The sequence below is a fragment of the Bicyclus anynana genome, chromosome 18, assembly GCF_947172395.1.
Source record: "Bicyclus anynana chromosome 18, ilBicAnyn1.1, whole genome shotgun sequence".
Taxonomy (NCBI): Eukaryota; Metazoa; Arthropoda; class Insecta; order Lepidoptera; family Nymphalidae; genus Bicyclus; species Bicyclus anynana.
In genome coordinates this window covers 9,512,798-9,537,863 of record NC_069100.1, presented here as the reverse complement: position 1 = coordinate 9,537,863, position 25,066 = coordinate 9,512,798, and the positions used below count along the sequence as shown (strand labels likewise).

The window sequence follows — 25,066 nt, the reverse complement described above, 5'->3', positions numbered from 1 at the left end:
TGCTCAACAATCGGTCATATCCCGATTTGTCTTTTCACGTTAATCTCCGAAATTAGTTAAGGAATTTTCACATGTTTTCCACAGTTAGATTCGTTTGAGTTTAGCTTGTAATGTTAAGTATATCTCTTTCTTTCTTTCTCTATTTCATTATGCTTCTTCAAAATTTTTTTATCGATTTTATGTTCGCGATTATTTGTCAAAACTAGTGATCCTATTTGGATAGGGTTGTCAGTTTTTAATTATACATATCCAGGTAAGCTTTTAATGTTATAAAAAGCTGTAAATTATTCTTTGAAAATAATTCAAATATATTTATGCGTTTACTTACTCATGTACCTACAAGAAAATATTAAGGCTAGTTTTTCAGTTAAATTGGTCAAAGTGAGTCGTAAAAGAAAATGGCCCCCGGTTCTCTCAAAACTTGAGAGCGGAGAGATAGAAAGGAGGAAGTGGCAAAGTTTATGATTTATGCGCTGAAACGTGGGCGCGGCTTGCTCTTGGTTTTTGCGGGCCGACCACGCGGAATACACGCTCAATGAGACTTTTTGATAAGGCATATCTATCTATAATTTATTATATTTAATAATGTTTTATTAACATTATACGATTAATAAGGGTACTCCTATAAACTTAGGAAAAGATTTTATTGATGTATCAAAAGACATGTCTTTTTTAGATATATTTTCTCTATATGTACTGCTGTTACACAGTAATAAATAGTACAGGAGGCAGGGCTTCAACCTAACTTGTGATATGAAGTTTTGATAAATAAAGATTATTATTATCCGTCATTATTTAAATTTAAAAATGACGATACCTACTAGTTATTGCCTGCGGCTTAGCCCTTTGTGGGGTTTTTGTCAATCACTCGGGAAGTGAAGAGAGCATTCTGTAAAGTTACAGCTCTGTGACATCGGTCGTTTCCATGAAAACCTCGTTTTTAGTGAAATTTTAGTTTTGGCATCCTATAAACATACAAGTTAAAATTCGAGTAAGACGTGTTACAGGCGAAAAGTTAATCGTCGAGTGTGAAATAGCAGGATCGCACCTCTGATTTTCCTAAATGAAAAATGCAATATTCTTTTTTGTATCGCTATAAATTTCATAATGATTGGTTTATTTTTTGCGTGTTTACCTGAGCTTAAAAATTAAAAAAAGAAATTAGTCTTTTGAAAAACCAGGTAATTAAATAATCTACTGTCTATAATAATTTAAGTATATTAAAAATCGGTGTGTGTTCGGAATCGGAACGTTTGCCACAGAATAAGAAATGGTGGTTTTGAACTCCTCCGAAACGACCCTGGCGATTTGTATGAACTTTATGTTTTGTATATTTGGTACGTACGTGAAAACGTCTTAAAGTATTATCCACACGTATTATTATTATTTATATACATATAATATTTTTTTTAACGTCACCTCCCATTTTAATAAGCGATTTTTATATTTTTGTTTGAAAGAAACGTTTGCCGGATCAGCTAGTACGTATTTTAATTTTAAATAATAATTTTCGGTAATCAGTAAATTACAGTTTCTTTTATATAACTTTAGAGTGTTATCTCACACGTGTCCGTCAGTAAATAAGTCGTGAACATTAAAAAGTTGCAATATCTGATGACTAAACTGCTCTAAGTAAAGTTGATAACGCGTAGTATCTAATCAAGAACAACATATTGACTCACCACACATTATCTACACATCAATAGTATAATTGCAGACTAGCAGACGCCCGCGACTTCGTCTACATGGAAAACATTTATGTTAACATTTATTATAAAAATTAGGAGCATTAGATTTGCTAGATATTTTGTACTAAACAACTTGACGAAAGGACCGACTTTTCAGCTTATTAGGTATCTCTCATTCCGATATTGTCCTTCTTTAATCTGGCCTTTTAGCAGTTACTTAAATTTAGATAGAATTCACACTATACCTGTGGGTTGTAATATTCATATGTAATATTCAATATTCATGTTACACGGGTATAGCTGTAAATACATAGAACGTAGTACTGTAGTCGAACCTTGGACATTACGATCTGTTGTAAGACCACAGATGTTGCTGTCGTAAATGCTAGGTGAAGTGGACAAAGAAAGTGGATCAAAGAAAAAGAAGGCCAGGCGATGGACGTAGGTCTGTAATTACTTTAATTTGTTGCGTAATCGATTTTTATTTGCGAGCGATATATAGTGTAAGGGCCTGTGAACTGATTTCCATCTCATCTGGTCATGTTCATTCTAACGAAGTAAATATGTAATTTTCAGTCACTTTGCGGTGCTACGCAATGTTTTTATATAAATTTATTGTAGAACTATTTTAACGGACTACGATTATTAAGTTAGGTTATACAGCTAATACAATTTATTCTGCCCCTAAATTGATTTCTTTTAAAATTTCAATATATATTTCTAACTCTTTAAACTTTCGGCTATTTTCACTGCTAGATTACCTACGCTTATTTTGAAATACCTATGTTATACTCTATATATATATATTATATTATAGAAAAGTTATGCAAAAAAAACGTTCATTAGTGCCTACTCTAACTATAAAAATTTAATTTTCTGGATCTCTAATAAATATTCGTAACTATCCTAATTGAAACTAAAAATAACATATTCAAATAAGTTGCTTTACCCCATAAGCTCAATTATGTGGATTTTCGATTATTCGAATGTTAATTAGAGTGGTTAATTGAGTCAAGCCGTAATGACTGATGTGTACAACAAATCTTCCGCTAGCTCTCAGACTAGGCGTATAAAATATTCACAATCACTGGGTTCTGACGTGGCTTTGCCGGGGGAGGGGCGTCGACTGTCTTTGACAACTTTGTTCTGTTATAACTTTTTTTTTTAATAACGATAGTTTACGCTAAGTTCATAATAAAGGAAAACAATATCTTGTATATGCGTGTGTATATAATATTATGAATATTAGAAACAAGTGGAATTAAATGAAATGAAATTTATTGTTAAAATAAATCTTTTACTGAGGACCCTGAATTAAGTTGGGAAAACCAACGTTAAATGTGTACTTCTTCAGAGAGCCGTGATAGCCCAGTGGATATGACTTCTGCCTCCGATTCCGGAGGGTGTGGATTCGAATCCGGTCCGGGAAATGCACCTCCTACTTTGCATGCAACATTGCAACCTCCAATGTGTGCATTTTAAGAAATTAAATATCACGTGTTTCAAACGGTGAAGGGAAAGCATCGTGTGTGAAGTCTGCCAATCCGCATTGGGCCAGCGTGGTGGACTATTGGCCTAATTTTAAAATGAACTGCTACTAAAACTGCAAAAGCTGTTTTTCTACTGCTTTTCTAACCGATGGTAAAACCATTCACTGTCAAGCTTGCGCTTGACTCTTCAGAAGTGTTTGTATAGAAACCTACTGGAAATAAATGAATTTGATTTGATATCATTCATCATCATTATCAACCCATATTCGGTTCACTGCTGAGCTCGAGTCTCCTCTCAGAATAAGAGGAGTAATTGTCCATCACGCTGGCCTAATGCGGATTGGCAGACTTCACACACGCAGAGAATTAAGAAAATTCTCTGGTATGCAGGTATCCTCAAGATGTTTTTTCCTCACCGTTTGAGACGCGTGATATTTAATTTGTTGGAGAAGCAAATGCGCTGTCACTGGTTGGTATAGACTGTGCGTCGTCGGCGCACGCGCATTGAATATTTATAAGCAACTTAATGAGGTGATTTATTTATGATATATCTCTCTGCCGATACAACTTAGCGAGCTATAGAGAGGCTCCCAGTGGGCTGTCGTGAACCTTTTACCTACCTAGATACCCAACTTTTTGGTTTGTATATATTGCTCTCACCATCTAATAAGCCCACATGCCTGGAGCGTTAATGGCTTGACGTCCGATAACTCCGATCGTGTGTTGGTCGCGATAGGCATGATGGCGTGCACATGCGACCAACACACGATTAGTTTTATCGGCTGTCAAGCCGTTAGTGCTGCAGCTTATTGATCGTCAGAGGCTGACTTTATAGACTCGCAGACACTCCTAAGTTCCACTCGCGTCATTCCCGTTGCCGTGGGAATACGGGGATAAAATAAAGTCTATGTAACACGGAAAGCCTTGATAGCCGAGTGGATGTGACCTCTGCCTTCGAATCGAAGGGCGTAGGTTCAAATCCGGTCTAGGACAGGCACTGAAGTCTGCCAATCCGCTATAGGGAAGCGTGGAACAGCAGTATTAGCATAACTTCTCTCATTCTGAGAGGAGAGGACGAGAGGACAGTAATTATATTTTAACCAATTCATACCTTTAACCTTACGAGTAGTAGAGTAATAACAGGTTACTCTGTACGTGTACCCCACCGGATGTCGCGCGGTGTCGGGTTCGATTCCCGCGCAACACTACACCCCTTCGTGAGATATCCGCCTCCTGTCCTGCGCCTATCCGGTGTCGTGATTTTAAGCGCTCTCTCTTGGATACAGGATGTTGTCTTTGTTGACTCTATCGAATCTATAATAGCCGTATCGCAGTAAGTACAAGAAGTGTAAAAACACATGTGCACTGTATATCCAGCGGCGAAGAATTCATGCAAGTTGATTCCCGTCGGGTTACCTTTAAAAACCCATGCATATTCATTGTTGTACTTTATCTAGAGACATTCTACGAGTATATGACGTATGAGAAACCGGAGTTTATAGCACACCATATCAATTTCCTTCTCTTTGGGACGGCTTACCTTCATCTAAATTTCATCCTTCGCCACTGCTGTGTACTTTTTAATTATACAGTTAACCGAGTCAAGGGAGTGAACCAACACCGCCGAATTCCTATCCGAATTTTCCGCCAATATTTTTTACAGTATTTTTTTTTTATTCTGCCCCGATTCTTGAACCTTGTAGTCTGATTCGCAATTGAACAAGCTAACCGGTAAACCAATGTGGTAGTTAAATTACAAAAGAGTTAAACATTCGTTGCATGAATCATCAATTACCTCGTACCTGTAACAACGGAAAATGGGGGTGAAGGGACGTCACCCCGTGCGTTGTGGGAACTACTCGGTTACAAATAAAAAAGGGTGAATTTATAATTCCTAACTTTAGACGAGTAAATAGATGTCACACAACAACTGTAAAATTATCATATTAAGTAATAACATCATGTTGGCATCCAAACAGGCAATTGGACGGGTTTTAATTTTTACACAAAAAGTACAATTAATATGTAATTATACAGGGTGCTCGGGTGTATTTCCCATAACTTAAAGGTGTTGACGAGTCTACATGTAGGAGCCGAACTGCATAGCTAATTTTTTAACTAAAAAAATAATGTTATGTAAGTACATGGGAATTACTCCCCTGCGCCCTGTACAGTGAATTTTGTTAAGAATGATGATTTTAACAGAGCAATAAGTTTCTTGCCGGCTCATGCCAACAGAACCCTGTGATAGTCTTTCGAAACGGTGGTAGTCTCTACAAATAGTCAAACATGACTTTTCATATGTGCTTGTAAACTAAGATTAAGTACTACTTACTTCAAATATATACGCCCTTAGGCCTCTTTAATGCGGCCCTATCGCATAATCCATTCTTAGCAGCTACTTACCGAGTACCGACTATAAACTGCCTCCCTGCCAAATTTCATCTCTGTGGTTTTCAAAAATTCGTCATGTTTATGACCTTTCAAATGTATATAGTAATATTTTAATTTTACTTGATTTGAAACCCAATTCAGCTAAAAAATATATTTTATTTAATCTCTGAGGGTGCTTTGCCCCACGTATAGATTGCACGGTTCTGAGTACACCAGCAAGTCAGTTCCGAGTCGGTGTATCTAATTACATTCTCGTTACATAGCTAATTCATTATCCCACGTACGGCCTAGCTTACGCTTGTGTCTTACATGTATACATGTGTGTCTGTACATACGTCCGACATTCCTGCATTAATGCTGCATTCATCACACCAAAGTATCGACGCTGTAAGAGGGCTGTTTTGATAGAAAAGTATAAATATTTTGAAATGTCGAAGAATTTATAATCTGCGCATAAATCTTAGCACTAGATATAGGTACTTATACATACAACATATTAAATGTGTTACGGCAGTTTTATTGACATAAAATAAAGTTGAAAATTCACTATGCATGTCGCTATAGGGTTTGATATTATATTAATAGTATTTTGGTGTAGGGTTTGGTGTTCATGTCCTGTAACTAGGCCTTATATTCCTTTGGGATCTGATGTATGTTTGGGGGCTTGATATAGGTTTGGGGGAATGATATCTAATTCTAGAGGTTTCCAAATCACTAGTGTCACACCTATTTTGATCTTGAGTAGTTTTGCTTTATTACAGAAACGGTAGCATCATTTTATTACTTGCAATTGAGTCCTCTATGTCATGCGATCAGGTGGAGGGCCTGTTTACAGTTTCTTCGAACGTAGCTGTCAGTTATAAAAAACTTTACGAGCGTGACAAATTCAAAACGGTCATTATAGCGTGCCGCGACAATAAACGTAGAGAACTAGAAGTAGGTACCTAGGTCGACTATTAAATACCTAACGTTTAATGCAATTAAGTATACTGAGCGGAATTCTTATGTTTTCGACGTATTCTTTTATTGCACTTTTTTTAACAAAATTCTGTTACGTGTCAAAGTTATTATTTTTATTCGTAGACTGGCAACACACATTTTACAACTTTGTAACTTAAACCAGATTACGACCAATGTGTGTGTGTGTGAGAGAGAAAATCTAAACTTTATTTATTTGAAAACATAATTTTATTTTACAATCAGTGTTCTTAAGGAAAGTATTTTCTTGAGCTTCAAAATAGCGTACTTACTACTTACGTTCTATTTCACTGTAGCTTTTATATTACACAGCCGATTTTCATTAAAGACGCGACTATCGATTCGCTAATTAGTTTCAGGGTGCCTATTGGCAGTTTTTAATGTTTTCATATGGAAATTTCCAAGGAATTGAAACAGCGCCATCTAGTGGCACTACTGCACAACTGTTTCAATTCCTTACAAATTCGCGTTTACGGTTACGCGATAGTCACAGTATGAAAACATTGAAAACTGCCACTAGGCACTTAGGTAACACAGACAACATTTTATTTGAAATATAAAGAGATTTATAGCAAAAACAAAGTATGATATTAACATTGAAACATTTTGCTTTTTTATTTAAAAAAAATAATTTATGGATATTATTATGGAATCGTTCACTCACGTTCATTTAAATAGCTGTTAAGTTCAACGTATCGATAACCTAACACCCGTTATTAAATACATATGCACATACAAACATGTAACATACATACATATATACATAGTTATATGTATAACATACATCTATAAACAGCAGCAGCGAGGAGTCTGAACAATCCGATTCCTAGCGTCTTACCTTTTAAAAATCCTTACATACTCGTACATATATACAAATGTTATGACACTTATACATTATTTTGTAAAAACATTTTTTTACATTGGATAAGCGTGAGTCTTCTATGAAAATAAACAAAAGTGGCAAGGTTCTTTTAAACATCATCATCATCATCATCATGACAATCCATATTCGACTCACTGTTGAGCACGAGTCTCCTTCTAATGCTATAGTATGGAGTAAATTTCCTAATTCTGCAGTAAGTGAAACGGTGCATTTTTTTCAAGCTACATACCCCTTTCCCTTCTAACAGGGCAGTTTATGGAATGTGCGATATATTCAGTAACGTGCATAAAGTTGTTAACTAGAGTAGGCACTATACGTAAAAATTGTACAAATTGTACAAAAATGTTCGTAATGAGTGCTCAGGGTAGGTAGTAACATTTTGCATTTATAAAGAATTTTATTTCGAATTGAATTATTTGCATTTATGTATGTGGAATTTTGGCTCTTTGATTCTGTGATATCGTAAATTCAATTAATAAATTCGAACCTACGACCATAATGGATATTATTTCGCCCTTCTAAAACGATGAGCCGTCGGCGTCGTTGTCGTGGCCTCAAAAGCCACATGCGCATCGACAAGTGTCCTCAAAGTGTCACCGGGAGTCGAACCCGCGACCTTGACCCCTCCCAGCTGTCCCCACCACCTGGCCGACACGTGGCCGACGATAAACAAACAACACCAGCTTCAAAACTTCAATATTAGATACCGTCTGTGCGAACAGGTGTGTTGAGCTTTTGACCGACTTTTCAAATAACTAAGTATTGACAATTCGAAATTTATTTAAACTTGAAATTATCCGATAAGTACTCAAAATTAACCTTATAACATGTACTAGCGCGGTTGGTTAATGATAAGCGTCCACATATCCGCATCGTACGGATTTTAATAATACGAACGAACTTGTATGACTTTCTGTACAAAGAATACTACGATCCGATTGATGCGATGTGTCCTATGCGTATGATGATGTGCATGAATTTTTATTAGTGGCTAGTAGACGCCGCGCGGTTTCACCAGTGTGGTTCCCGTTCCCGTATGAATACGGTGCTAAAAAGCCTATAGCCTTCCTCGATAAATGGGCTATTTAACATTGAAAGAATTTTTCGAATCGGACCAGTAGTTCCTGAGATTAGCGCGTTCAAACAAACAAACTCTTTATAATATTAGTATAGGCGATAGATAAAGTCCTCAATTTTTTTTGCTGGGCATGAATTCCACATCCTCTCTTATTATAAATCAAACAACATCACCGCCGTTACTAATCATGAGTACACCTATCTCGTTTCATAAATAAATTGTTTTTGTTTTTCATGTTTACGTACTTTTTTTTTTAATTTTGCCTATGTGCAGCGATTGACGTCCATTCGGATGCTGTGTGGGTGGTCCCAAACGGTCAATACTCCTGATTCAGGGACAAAAACTCCCAAGGCCTACCCACCTAAGACTATATATTTTTGAAGTGACAACTACTTATGGGAGGGTTTCGCTTCATAGCGTAACGCGTTACGGCGCCACTCTGTCTGGCTTTCCTTTCTCTTACGCATACGGTAGCAGGATCAATATCTCTGTGCCAAACATCCAGATTTGTTTAGCCGATCTCGAGTTGAAAATGGTTATAACTAACCACTTCCCAGAAAGAGTTCTCTTACCAAGGACACTATACTCGAACATTATCTCTAAAGTTCATCACGTCCCGAGTCCACTCAGCACAATACGCCCCTATCTGTAAGGCGAGAGTGGCGCGGTGTCGGGTGGCGCGACGTCGGTGGTCGCGGGGTCGATTCCCGGCAGGACGGAATTCCTGCTCGGTCAGCATTGCTTCATTGAATCGTTTCGTTAATGAACCGTGTGAATGTGAAGCTTCGTTACATGCCAAAATTTCATGCACAAATTGTTGAGTAATTGAATTATGGTACCACTACCTACCACACTACTGTAGTTTTAGCAGTGGTGTGCACTTCATAGATGTAAAAATATTCAGGGTAGGCAGTGCTACCCTGTAGCTTTATTCATTACGAAGCTGTATTAGAGGAGATTTTGTACAATTTATACGTACAGTGCCTGCCTTGCTTACAAACCTTGTGCTCGCCACTGAGTTTTAAAACCTAAACAGCTCATCGGTCAATATATTATAGAACTATTGTCTACGACTATTTGAAGGGGACAGATACGGCAAATGTAACGAGGTTCGAACCACCACCCTGTCGATGATGAGTCCGATCGCTCTTGCCATTGAGCTATTGAGGTTCAAAGTATTTAGATTTCACGTAGGAATTCTTAGTTCAAAAAAATTGTGATAGGTAAATGTTATTCCATACACTTTTAATCAACTTTAAAATGTAGTGTGCAAATAGGCATAGTTAACTTTTTTTATTTAGAACACCATTCCATTGTCTATGTTTTTGCGAGCGCGTAGAAGAACCTGTTTTTCGATAATATTTCAAAAATGTGAAGATAAATAGAGTCGTAAGTGATGTCGCGTGTAAAAACTAGTTCTGTACGTGGACGCAATTATAAAAATCAATTAGACACAATTCAGTCGGAGCTCTATAAATACATAATATATGAAAATAGAGGCTCGTGACCGATGATATACGTACCGAAGATATGCAGTTGTTAATGGGTTCGATTAGGTATTATTAACTAAGCAAAACTAAATTAAAATAATTTTAGTAGTAGAGCTCTTTGTGATAGAGCTCAATTGGGGAAGTACTACAACGCTTATTTCCGTAACTACTTAAATACCTAAATAAGTATACAATAAACATCACTGCAGCAGTGATAGCCCAGTGGATATGACCTCTGCCTCCGATTCCGGAGGGTGTGGGTTCGAATCCGGTTCGGGGCATGCACCTCCAACTTTTCAGTTGTGTGCATTTTAAGAAATTAAATATCACGTTTCTCAATCGGTGAAGGAAAACATCGTGAGGAAACCTGCATACCAGAGAATTATCTTCATTCTCTGCGTGTGAAGTCTGCCAATCCGCATTGGGCCAGCGTGGTGGACTATTGGCCTAACCCCTCTCATTCTGAGAGGAGACTCGAGCTCAGCAGTGAGCCGAATATGGGTTGATGACGTAAACATCACTATCTAGCCCCAAAGTAAGCATACAGAGTAGGTAGCTTGTGTTATGGGTACTAAGATAGTTGATATTATAATATTCATATAAATTTATATACTACTACTACAATTACCATTAAGAGTTCTTCCGCCAAGCAGTGTTGCTTTGATGGTTTATAGGCTTTGTTTGTTGGTGAAATTACAGGCACACGAGGTTTTGAGGCTTAGGCTTAGGCGTATTGTAATGCTTACTTTTTATTAATTGAAAAATAGGCTTTCCTTAAAATCCTCAGCAAGGTTTTATTAGGATATGCCTTACCACGTATGTCAGACGCTAGTGTCAATACAACAACGAAAAATCGAATATAAATGTCGAATAAAATCTCCCACGGCGATGTGGTGACGTAGCACTGTATCCCACGCGTGGGCAAGCAAAGTGCGCATCTCGGGCGCGAAGTGTATCGGGCGGCGGTGAAACCCGCAGTTGCATCAGGCGGCACCTGCGGCAGCTGCGCGCGACCGGTTCGATTCCCGCCGCGCACTCCGACGCGCGCTCTGACCCGGATTTTTTGGTGCCCAATACAAGAATGTCAATGGAATTTTTGTCATTATTTTTTTTTGAAAAATGAAAAATCTGTGTGCAATTTTAACAATCATTAAAGTTACAACGTTTGTATTTTAGATTTTTTTTAAATAATTATCCTGAACAGTAATGAGCTACAATTATGCATAATGCACATTTACTATGAATGACATCTATATTTTTTAAACTGTTACAATTTTCTTTTAATATAAGTCACACTAATATTATAAAGACGAAAGTTTGTGTGTATGTTTGTTTCTCCTTTACGTTTTGGCTACTGAAGCATTTTGGCTGAATTTTGGTATGGAAATAGATTTTACTCTGGATTAACATATACCTTTTCATCCCGAAAAAATCCATGGTTCTTGCGGGATTTCTGAAAAACTAAATTCCACGCGAACGAAATTGCGAGCGTCTGCTATTCTTTTAATTGACCTAGATTTAGTAGTTTTTGTTTATCAAAATCAACATAAAAAATTATAAAAGCTTTCGCGGTGATCATCTGGATAGCAGAGGAAAAAAATCAAGATGCTTTTTTCGATGTCGAACGAAAAAGTTCAGAAAGCACATAGCTTTTTTATGGGAATCCTTATATTACGCCTTTGCCGGGCTTCCTTCTGTGAACTGTGCCACTCGTGCAGCGAAGTAAAGGCACAATAAAACACCCTGTATACACCATATTATTTACATACGCAGTGCTTGCCATAGTCCTTTTCCATACTATAATACTTATGAAATACTTTTCCTTACTTAATAACTTATAAATTATAAAATGTATTCGCTTGTTAAGCTTTCACGACAAAATCACTCAATCGGTTTAAAAATTGTTTTTAGCAAATGAAAACTATATTATCATCGAGTACCATAAGCTATATTTTATCGCCGTATTGCCATGGAAACGTGAGTAAAACCTAAGTGCGTTCGCATTATTTATAATCCTAAGAGATTGTAGGCTAATTCACTAACTTTGACGTATTTTAGTGGACAAATACGAAATTGAGATTATACATATGTAACAAATGTCATCCGGTGCCTACTGACAACCCTTCGTGGATATCATACAGTAGGTAGATGACATTTCTCAGTTGGTGTGATGTTTATTTTAGAAGGTTGTTAATATAATGACCAAATTAGTGAATAGACCAGCTGGTTTTGTTTCACAGCACTTTTGTTAAATGTTAGCTTCGTCACTTAACATCAAGTGTAACCAGTAGCGTGCACATTATAGATGCAAAAAAACACTGACTACCCTTAGGACTCAATATTAACCATGATGGACCACAGAATACGTAGTTGGAAAAGGAATTTTCCAATTTTTACTTATAGTGCATACCCTAGCTAAAAACCTTATGCACGCCACTGGGTGAAACCGCTATGAAAGTCCTTTAAAACTAAACTCAAATAATAATAAAACTTAAGTACGAGTAACTATGTACCCATCAATCATTTTACTATAGTCATACAAATTTTAAATCCGTAACCAAAATTGAAAAAGTTTTTAACAAAAATAAATTTCTTTTACACTGAATAACTTATCACTATTGTTAATCGAAAATCGTACGTCGATACATCAAAGTGCACCCGATACTACCTGCTTTCGCATTGTCCCGGATTCGATTCCCAGGCCGATACGGTTTCGCGTGAAAGGGGCCGGGGGACGCAAGGTGTTCGAGATTGTTAATTTTGAAGACCGTAATGTAAATAGAAAGATTTCTACACTCTCTACTCTCTTTTTTTGGTTTACCTTGTTTAGTTTTGGAGAGACTTGTTAAGTCGAAAAAATTAGGTCCGGTTCTCATGAGCACGTCTTTGTGTTCGAAGAGTGTATCGTGTTAGTAGATGGTGCTAAGGCCTCATTCGCACGAAAGTTAATAAAGCGATGCGTTATCCAGCGTTGGTATAGTATTAAGTTGAATGAAGGTATATTTCCAACGCCCAAAATTGAAAATGCAACTGAAACAACAACAAAACAACAAAAAATGAAACAACAACAAAACAACAAAAAATGAAAAAACATCAACAAATGATAATAAAAATTTTAATAAAAAAAATTCAACCGACTTCCAACTCAAAAAATAACTTTAACTAAAAAGCAAAAAATAACATCCTACCTATGTGCTACCTTCTGATCAGTTTGAAGGCGGTGCCAAGCCAGTGATGTTTTAATTAAACACGTTTAAACTACAAAATTTATTGGTTCTTTCAGAAACAGCTTTAATTAAAACACGACACTGGCTTGGCACCGCCTTCAAACTGATCAGAAGGTAGCACATAGGTAGGATGTTATTTTTTGCTTTTTAGTTAAAGTTATTTTTTGAGTTGGAAGTCGGTTGAATTTTTTTTATTAAAATTTTTTTTTTTTTTTTTTAGTGTTAGCATACCTACTGCGTGTGTACAGTCACAACCTATCTAAGTGGAAAGTTCTTATCAATACAAAATTATCAAGTCCAAACACAAGGTAGCTACTGTGAGCCGTCGAGGAGCTCTCTTCACTGTGCTTCGTCTTCATCGCCAGACCCTTAATACAGTCACATTCCATCTAGGTGGAAAGTTCTCATCAATACAAATTTATCAAGTCCAAACACAAGTTAGCTACTGTGAACCGTCGAGGAGTTCTCTTCATTGTCCCTCGTCTTCATCACCAGACCCTTAATACAGTCACAATCCATCTAGGTGGAAAGTTCTCATCAATACAAATTTATCAAGTCAAAACACAAGGTAGCTACTGTGTACCGTCGAGGAGTTCTCTTCACTGTCCCTCGTCTTCATCACCAGACCCTTAATACAGTCACAACCCTTCTAGGTGGAAAGTTCTCATCAATACAAAATTATCAAGTCCAAACACAAGGTAGCTACTGTCAACCGTCGAGGAGTTCTCTTCACTGTCCCTCGTCTTCGTCACCAGACCCTTAATACAGTCACAACCCATATAGGTGGAAAGTACTCATCAATACAAATTAATGAAGCCCAAACAAAAGGTGACGGCTGTAAATCCTTGACGAGTTCCATCGTCTGTGTTTCGGCTCCATCATCAGACCAACTCCAAACTTTCATAAAGTTGTAGTGGCTTAAAATACCTTATGGAAACACTAACAAACGCACTAGCCGTCTCTGCAACTTTCGAAAGTTCCCCTCAATTTCTCCAGGATGCCATCATCAGATCCTGACATGAAAAAAATGGGACCACCCTGGAAGTAAACCCTTCAAAACAAAAAAAGAATTTTCAAAATCGGTCCATAATTGACGAAATTATCGCTGGACATACATAAAAAAAACATACAGCCGAACGTAGAACCTCCTCCTTTTTGGAAGTCGGTTAAAAAGCGTCATGTTTTAAAAACTGTCGAGTGAACATATATACTTGGGAATGCATTTGTTGTACTTGAACGCGTGGACTGCTAGGTACTTATACAATCTATACTAATATTATAAAGCTGAAGAGTTTGTTTGATTGAACGCGCTAATCTCAGAAACTGCTGGTCCGATTTGAAAAATTCTTTCAGTGTTAGATGGTCCATTGATCGAGGAAGGCTATAGGCTATATTTTATCCCCGTATTACTACGGGAACGAGAACCACGCGGGTGAAACTGCGCGGCGTCAGCTAGTTTTTAATATTGCCATTGTCAAAATGTCAAAAAATACATTTATTAAAGGTAGTTACATAAAATTAAAATGTTGGCTGTGTTTCATGCATTTGTGTAAGTAACATGTTGGTGTAAACATATGAACCCAAATTAAATGGATTTATCTTGAGTAATTTAGGAGTTCCTATGGTGACCTTCCGACTCGCAGCATTAGACCACTTCTATGACAATATTATTGTATCGTCTTCATCACCGACCATCTTCATTTTTTCGATTGGTTGTCTGGAAGAGATCGCTCATTAGCGATAAGGCCGCCAATTGTACATTAGTTTTTAAGTTAATTTCTTGCCTGTTATTATTATTTTTGGTGTACAATAAAGTATATTTCATTCATTCATTCATTCATTCATTCATTCACCGATATATTAATACGCAAGTAACAGATCTCGTGTCGATACAAAATTTAACTCATTTCTAATTTAGTTTCCTATTTGTTCCACGTTTACTAACAGCCAAAAAATTAAAAATGTTCAAATGTGTAAATATATATATTTACACATTTGAACATTTTTAATTTTAAGAATAAAACTTTTGCGGTCTCTGCGGCGATAGAGCCGGCAGATTTAAGCACTTTTTTTGACACCAATAAGCAACTTTTTGTTTGGCGGTTCATTGTTTATCTTGGGGTTTCAATCGTTTACGGTTTGCGGTCACGCTTTCTGGGGTGGTCCAGCGTCCCAAAACCGTGCCATCTGTTACCGAATTGAAACCTATAAGCTCTGTTATAGTCTTTCTACTTTTTGAAGGCGATTTGACTTTGAATGTAGTAGTAAGGTGAACAGACAGGCGCGTTGGTGTGTAAAACACACATACAAAGGAGTTAGTGCTGCTTACTTACTACTATGTACATTCAAAGGCAAAGTTTGTTCTGCGAATAGTAAAATTATATCAAGAGTTGGAAATAATGCATTTATAATTTGCTTTTATATATATTACACTTGTATATAAAACACAACATGGCACTCCATAATTTTGCTTCATGAAAATCTCTGTCACTACTAGTACCTCTATAAGAGTTGACAGAGATATATATCTATAGGTATATTATAATTAGACGTCATTATAATTTTACGTCTTATAATTATAAGAAAAGTTTATTCAGAATACACATCACACAAAGAAAAGAGAAAATATATACTTATTCGATAAATTATGATTCAAAGGATTTCTTTCTAAAAACGTAGGCTCTGTTGCATTAAATGAATTTTGTACGATTTCCCACAGACAAATTTAGCTTAGCTTAACTTTGGTAATGTAATGTACGAATAATATGATATTTAATTCAGATGAAATTTTGGCCCTGAAATTCCTAAAGAAATATTTACATACTAGCTGACGCCGCGCGGACCAGTAGCTCCTGAGATTAGCGCGTTCAATCAAACAAACAAACTCTTCAGCTTTATAATATTAGTATAGATTTAGTTTCCTATCGTAAACTGTCTAACTTTAAACTTAACGTTACGTGAACACAGCGTAGGCATGCGTCCTAAACCAAACAAAGATGGCGGATAGAACTGAGTGATGTGCCCGCAAAGTGATAAACCATGGCTATGCGATATGACGTCAGCATGGAGCATAACTTCCTCCCCGCCGACCCCCCACCCGCGTCCGACGCGGTGTACCAACCGAGGACAGACCTGGCGACAGAGTACTTCAACACGTTCAACCAAATATGCGAGAACTACAGGCCGGAATCCGACGTGAACCTGCGACAGACGTCGGACTCGTTGCGACTGACGTCGGAAATACTCGACGGCGGCAGAGAGGAGTTCATCAGTACCGACTTTATCGGCAAGTCGAAGGATTACCACAATGATTATCCGGAGAAGGTTTTCCTCAGTGCGAAAGAGGAGCAGATATTCCAGTTTGGACAGCCCGACGCGTCAGCTCTCCTGAGGCATAGAGCCAGGAGAAGATACAATGAAGAGCATGGTCTCCAACCTCCGCCCGCCACCAGCCAGGAGAGTGGGGTATGTATTATTATATTACGTCCTTCGATTTCCTTTACAGTGTTGTTAGGGTCTACTACTTGTTTCTTCTGGTTTCAAAAAGTTGTTGAAAAAATCATGTACAATTACTTAAAACTTGCCAAAAGACGGAGAAGCTTATTTTGGCAAAAAAAAATACAATAACAAGCTTTGTTTTACTTTTTTCCCAACATGTTACACCTTGTTGATCACTTGGTAGAAATATTTATTACTGTTTATGGAACTAGAGTTGCCATTTTTATTCGTAGAGTTATAATAGGAATTAAGGTTCGTTAATAGGAATTAAGGTGTGTCCTTGGATCTGAGAAGTATTTATGGGATTCTTCATGAATGTCGTTTAATTTAAAGGTTAGATGATGGATCTAACAAGTTAAACCATCATTAAAATTTCAGAGTAATGAAAGGCGTATTTTGAATTTAATGTTATCAAAATAGTGTTAAGTAAGGACTGCCTTTGTTTAATATTAGATTAGCGATAATCTTTGGTTGAGAAGGCACAGCAAACAAATACAAATAAATTTTTTACATTCGCTCCCTACCGATTACCATTGACCTTGTAACAAGACAAATGTAACAAATTAATAGCAATGGTATTTATATGTGTTCAAGCAGCGACATATCGAGGGGCGTCATGTCGTCGTGCAGGTACACCAGTATATATTCTAATCGCGTTTATATTTAGCGGACTAATTTAGTATCCCGTGGGCGATACACGTATGAGACTACGTGTACAGTACACGTACTGAACTATTTACTATGGCTCGCTGCCGTAACATGTTATGGTATTCGTGTCATTACTGTTACGTACGTTGTCACATGATGCGTTTTTGACGTTTCCTTTTGTGCTGTCGGTTGTCGTCGTCGTTGTTTCAACCGATGAATAACTACTCCTGTACAATTTGTATGTGTACATCGCAACTTAGAGGCGCATAGCACAGGAATAAGAGGCCCTGTCCGCTATTCTATACTTCTATACTAATTTTTCAAGAGGTAATATATTACATACATACATACATCGTCGTCGTCGTCGTTATCAACCCATATACGGCTCACTGCTGAGCTCGAGTCTCCTCTCAGAATGAGAGGGGTTAGGCCAATAGTCCACCACGCTGGCCCAATGCGGATTGGCAGACTTCACACACGCAGAGAATTAAGAAATTCTCTGGTATGCAGGTTTCCTCACGATGTTTTCCTTCACCGATTGAGACACGTGATATTTAATTTCTTAAAAGCACACAACTGAAAAGTTGGAGGTGCATGCCCCGGACCGGATTCGAACCCACACCCTCCGAAATCGGAGGCAGAGGTCATATCCACTGGGCTATCACGGCTCCTACATACATACATAGAATATTGAAAATTCTTTTTCCGCTGGAAAGCCGCGTTATTTGTGAGTGTCAGTGGCTATATTTTATCCGCGTATTCTCACATGAACGGGAATTACGTGCATTAGAAAACTAGAGAGCCGTAGAAGTAGATATTATTTATGGTAAATAAATAGACTTGCGCGAAGTTGAGGTTTATTTTGGGACGGGCTTATCTAGACAATGCATATTCACTTTTGCATCACCTATAGGTGAATACGAAAAATTACAAGTTTTAATTAATTTTTGTTAGGCTCGAATTATTGATATGTGTAACTACAATTTCTATAACCACGTAGCTTGAGTAAAATAATGTCATGAAAATGCTGGTTTTGTTTGTAACGAACGAAATACTCATATTTTCATTAAAGTCAACGAACCCTTGTAATAAGATATACCTGTTCTAGAGGCAAAGGTTTTTGACAATCGCTAATGGACTCCGTAAATCGACACCCCTGCGCGCTTAATTGTCGCCTTCTCAGCTCCCGAAAACCCATTAGGTACCAGTTAAGGGGTGGCTATAGGGCTGCCACGCTGCAGAGGAAATATTTTGCGTCTTTGCTTCAATAACGTGATATTTATATATGTATACAGGACGTTATTTTTTTAACTTACTTGAAAAACACATTAGTTTAGTACTAGCAGACTCTATCCGGTTTCACCCGCGTAGTTCCCGTTCCCGTGTGAATACGGGGATTAAAGATATGCTATGACACTCACAATTAACGCAGCTTTCTGCTGGTGAAGTAATTTTTAAAATCTTTTCAGTAAGTCCATAGATTACCCCCTACAAACTCACAAACTTTATTACCTCTTTATAATATTAGTATAGAAAGATAATGTGTATTTCTGTAAGCACCTATTTCTGTAATTGGTAACCCTGGTTTAATACCGGGATGGGTTCCCGGTACAGCGGAACGGTCCGGAAGCGATGAGTCGGCTGACTAGTATGCGATATCCGGTTGCTATCCCCGGTATTTGTGAGTCACGGGATCATCTCGCAAGATGTACCGAGTATAAATAAACACCACTTCAATGCAACCAAGGATATCTTAATTCGTTTGCCTTTTGATACATTATTCAGGAACCTTTTTAAAAAACTTCAAAACCTTTCGAAGTGAAACTTCGTGATCGTTGGCCCTCATTCGCACGAGAGCTTTTTTAGCAGACGTTAAAAAAGCGTTCAAATACAACAAATGCATTCTCAAGTATATGTTCACATGACAACGTTTTTAAAAAGCGACGTTTTTTTCGAGCAGTGTTGCATTTTCAATTTTCAGCGTTGGAACTTTATAATATATTTGAACGCTTTTTTAACGTCCGTTAAAAAACTCTAGTGCAAATGAGGGCTAACGAACCATGCTGATGGGGCGTTTTCCATCCAAGCTATCTCCATTTAGTAATCCATCAGATTCATTAGGCGCATGACGACAAGTGGGTTGACCCTTACACGTAGTGGACTGACGACATAAAACGTACCTCAGGGAGCCGCTGGTTGCAGGCATGTCTTTACAAAAGGCTGCCCAGCAGAAGACGTCCGTCGGATGATATGATGAATAACGGCTATATAATATGAAATCATATCTCCAGCCGTCACTTAGCTTCGTGGGAACCCTTTGAAAAACACCGTCAAAAATCACACTTTGAGGGCGAGGGTTCATAAAAGGATAGCGGCCTGAGCAATACATGCATTTTCATGTATATCCCATATTATACGCATTCACAAAGTAAGGACTTTCAAACACGTTTTCAATATATGTTTACAAAAGGTATCAAGTTTATTATATCTGCTAAACGGATCCGCGGGGCGTTCGGCGGGCGCGATACACTCATTAAGAGTAACAATAGACCGTGACTCAGATGTACCGGGACACGGCGCACCTTCCGCGAAACTTCGATATATTTATTACTAGCAGATGCCCCGCGGATTCACCCGCGTAGTTTCCGTTCCCGTGAGAATACGGGGATATAATATAGTTTAAGGCAAGGCCTTTCCGCCTTGCCTCAAAGAGCACGTTGAGTTGTCACTCCCGATCATAATAATAATAATTAATTAACGCTGGTTTAAAGATTCTATTCATAGATTAATAAATGTTACAGAAGCGACTATACCTACTCATTAAGTATAAGTGCATAGCACCTCTTTATGACAGCTCTCGTCGGACCATACCTTGGACGAGCATCGCGTTATTGCATTGTACGGTACATTGTATTGTATGGTATATATTCGAAGTTTAACACCTATGCCACTAGTTAACGCACACGGTAAGCAGTGGCATAAGTGTTAAGCTATCCCGCTCTATGTCAATGAAGGTTTCGCTACTTCGCCAGGTGGATATGTTCTCTTTGTCCCTAATAAAAACCGTAATCATTTTCCCGAAACTAAATCCATTAACAAGCCTTACTTGTTAAGCAATTAGGCAAGTAAAATTTACATTATAAGTATGGTGCGATTTACCAATTACAAAGTAAAAGGGATACTGTGTTGTGTCCAATTAGGTAGCGGCGACCCATAACAAGCTCCTAATGTGGCACACAATGCTACACTTATGTTATAAAGCGTTGCGTTTCTGTGTTTCTAGCTGTGGCTAATCTGTGATCATTTGTATTATCTACACCGCAGTTTCATCTGCCATAAATCAAACATATTATACTTTTTAAACATAGTATATATATATATATATTTTTTTTAATTCTCTTTAAGTTAGCCCTTGACTACAATATCACCTGATGGTAAGTGATGATGCAATCTATGATGAAAGCTGTCTAACTTGTTAGGAGTCGGGTGAAAATCCCTTTTCGACATCGTCCCGGTACGTCTTTGTCGGTAACGAGCCACGGCCGACGCGTCTCACCATATCCGTACTAATGTTATAAATGCGAAAGAATTTCTATAATTTTGATGATTTGGTATAACAGATCTTCATCTGTTGTACCAACAGAACTTGAAGCAGAACATAGGATACTTTTCAACCCAAAAAAATTCTAAAAATTAAAAAAAAAATTCTAAAAATTTTAAAAATTTCAAAGGTTCTGAAAGATTTGTGAAAATTAAAATTTCACTCGATCGGTGTCCCGGCGTCCGCTAGTAGCTTGTAAATTGTAACCAAGTTGATAAGCTTCTACGGACGAGTAAGGACTTTTCTGTACAAATTCAAGTCTGCAATTCTCCAACAACCTTGTTCCCTGTTACTAGATACCGACCATTATACGCATTTTTTTTTAATAATTAGAGAATGCATGTTAAAAACTTAACAGGACAAAAAATGTATAATGATCTTTGCACTTCAAATCTTTGAGACCTTGTATTAGCTGGACTTGAAACTGACAGGTCAATAGTTTGATGATTGATCCTCGATTGCTAGACTATTGTCCTAACACAGTCTTTACGACTAACTAGAAGGGGAAAGGCATATTGCCATATTCTCATTTTAAGCGGCTCAAGTTTCTGTTTGACCCTATATCTTGCGTACGTTAGCGTAGGGAAGAAGTAAATGCACATAAGTCTAAGCGAAACTTGACTTGAAAGCTTGGCAAATTCGTTCGTAACAATTCCGATGGTCCGAGCGGACTGGGCGGGGTAGCGATGCCCCGCGCGCACGGCTTCACACCCGCGCTGTCCTTCCTCCCCCGTCGCCCGCATATCGTGAGAGTGTCATCAACGAACTTGCCAAGCTATAATATTCTTTTGGAAAAAAAAAATTACTCAGAGAGGTTTATACTCAGAGTTAGAACAAAACGCGGTCCGCTATAACGATATCGTAAATTACATCTAAATGGAAATATCAATTTGTACCGTTGGTTGGGCCCCGATTATATTATTTACATTACAAAGGGCTGCGGTGAGTAATTGTGCTTCTGTTGCGTTGTGCAACGAGTTCGCGTTCAACTTGTTATCCCACTTCTGATATCTGTGACTTCAGTGCAAATAGGCCCGGTTACCGCGGAGAAATCGAATACTAAAAATAAAAATATTCTTTTAGTAGTGTTTTGTATTACTAACATTGTTAAAAATTAAAAAAAAAATCTCATAAAAAAATTATTCAACAAATATTTTTAATAATTCACTGTATCTGTAGTGTAGACTACTACTGAATGTCTCTCTACCTACTTTGTCATATTACATGAATTCTGTTCAAAACAGCGTCTAAATCTCTTATACTAGCTACATCAATAGAAAATGTTTTTTCTTTTCGTCTTTTTAATACTTGGTTAAACTGTTCAATACTAATAAAATTCATAGACCTATAGAGATTCATACTTTTTTTTTAGATCTTCGGAAAGACCTCCCATTTATCATTTTCCTTTGTCTCAGCCCGATCGCGCGCCCCAATCTAAATTTTTTCAGGTCACACAGCATCGACATCCTGCGGGAAGATAACTTATTCAGTGCTCTTTGCATTCAGTAGGCCAGGCGTTCTCAACTTTTTTGGGAGTGTAGGGATATTATATAGAGTGATCTGCTATTAGGAAAAAAAAGATTTTAAAACACCGTAACACATAACAGACACCGTATTTAAATTTGTTATAAATGAAAATTAATTGTTGTTCGTGAGTGTTGCTTAAATTATTTATATATTTTAAAATTGTTTGATGCTTTTTAATTTTCCTACTGAACAGTGGTGATCTAAGATCTTATAAATTCTTTTATAACTAGAAAGCTACTTTTTCTTAAGCTATATTTTATCACCGTATTGTCACGGAAATGGGAACTAGGAGTGAAACCGCGAGGCGTAGGGTATAAATAATAAATATAAGACAATTTTTTAAATTAAATGACTAAGAAGGCCCCAATGCAAAAAGGTTGGGAAACTCTGCAGTACATCGTATACACTAGGCATTGTTTAGTCGCGATTGTCTATTTTTGGCGTTTGGCGCGCTCCGGCAATCGACATTATCTGGAAAATGCACGTTGGTTGATGAAAGTGCACTACCGTACGCGACGCAGAGGAGGGACTGCGTTTTCTACTGACAAAAAGAATATCAACTTTGTTATGTCTTCTAAGTTTTTTGCGCTACGGGCTTATATTTACAAGCTTATACGTGTTTACAAAAGCTCAGATCGTGTAAAGCTAAGAGGTGTACATCTCTGTGAACCGGATTATAATATCTAAACCAACAGAACTCGGCGTCTAATGTTTTTCAATTAAAGTGCATTTCAAAAACAGGGACTATAATATAATTGTCTGGCGATAATGTACCCTGTATTCTGTTTTATGTTCCGTATAAGACAATAATACCTTAATACGATCTACCTTTACTTGACTTTTCATGTTTCGATATGAAGATCATGCGTCGCTTGTGGCAATCTGCTGTAACTTAATCTACCTTACTTTGTTGCTTACGTCGTAGGCTCGCTCCACTTTCGAGTCTCCATCTATATGGGTGTCTCATTGTTCACGGAACTAGTCCTGCTTGGTTATCGTTTATCAACAGCGGCATGCATTTCACGCTTGCATTAAAGCACTGCGTATGCAGTATGCACACATTATAATGTAGGGTCATCATCGTCATTATCAGTTTTAAAGGCCCAGTACTAAGGTAGGTGGGGATATCCCTCCGTGTAGGAAAGGGGATACAGAGCTTACGGATTACGGAGTATTTCGGAGCTACCATGTTAAACCACCAACTTCACAACTCTAGGCTGGTAATTTTTATGCCTTTTTTTTCTTCTAAGATAGAAAAAATCTTAGAAGAAAAAAAGGTGAATTTTTCATAGCTGGACTCGAGCTTATGACTTCGTGATTCGAAGTCACATCGACTAACCACTAGACCAACGAGGCAGAAGCGTACGGTTGTTTGTATAAGTCGTACCCCGGCAATATTACAATATCATTTTCTTAGGAGTCTTATAAAATAACACCTATGACACTCACAAACAATGTGGCTTTCAAAATCGGTTCAGTAGATCCAGAAATTAAATCCTCAAATAACTCGCAATCTTTACCTCTTTATAGTATGTGTACCTTCTACCTATGGAACTATAGAACATAATGCGTGTGGTCAGGTAATCTTTAGGTACCCTACCATACTTTATACTCGTACCTTGCTGTCATCGACATAATCGACTGCCGGAATATCAACAGTGGACTCAACATTCCATAGTTAATTATTATAATAATATAATTATCTTCATAATCTGCTTAGACAGGATTATTACGTATTTCCCATGATAAACTTCACATCTTATCATATATTATCTGATGACACCGATTTCAACTGATTATAATTGTTATACTAGTGCACCCAAAGATTTTATACTTTTAGACATGTCATCGTCATTATCAACCCATATTCGGCTCACTGCTGAGCTCGAGTCTCCTCTCAGAATGAGAGGGGTTAGGCCAATAATCCACCACGCTGGCCTAATGTGGATTGGCAGACTTCACATACGCAATGAATTAAGAAAATTCTCTGGTATGCAGGTTTCCTCACGATGTTTTTCCTTCACCGTTTGAGACACGTGATATTTAATTTCTTAAAATGCACACCGGAGGCAGAGGTCATATCCACTGGGCTATCACGAGACAGACATGTCACTCGAAACTGAAGCGAACAATTGTCTTAATTTCATTTAGTCGCATTGTAAACAACGAAAACTATTTAAACAAATAATAGCTAAATATTGTCTACAATGTCAAGTTGTGTTCAGGTAGTGTAGAAACTATATATACATAAATATATAATTTAAATAAACACAAAATTGTGCGTTTAAAGGAGTAGTTAAATTCGCTTTTTGCGGTGATTTTGTAGGCAACATATTTCATTGTATAAAATCATTGAGTGAATCCAAAAACGCCCTGATTACCCTGAGGAGTTGTTACGAACAATTGGAGAAGGATTTTTCCATTTTCTACATTATGTAATAGTGCATGCTCTAGTTGTATATCCGCTGGTAGTAAATAAATGGCATAAGTTCAGACCACAGAATATAGAAAACATAAAAGTTAACGAGCAGACATACGGTACTTTACTTATAATATGAAAATAA

General features: G+C 37.4%; 1 protein-coding gene across 12 annotated transcripts in view; it reads left to right on the top strand.

Annotated features, from left to right (window-relative positions):
- LOC112053170 (protein daughterless) overlaps positions 1–25,066 on the top strand; it is a 117,132-nt gene that overhangs the window by 68,683 nt on the left and 23,383 nt on the right. For 10 of the 12 annotated variants that reach the window (XM_052886844.1, XM_052886842.1, XM_052886847.1 and 7 more), the window contains exon 2: positions 16,196–16,693. The exons of the other annotated variants lie outside the window; for them this stretch is intronic. In XM_052886844.1, the coding sequence (XP_052742804.1) occupies positions 16,268–16,693 (426 nt within the window). In that variant the 5' untranslated portion in view covers positions 16,196–16,267. The remainder of the gene's footprint in view (positions 1–16,195; positions 16,694–25,066) is intronic. 12 annotated transcript variants of the gene reach the window in all.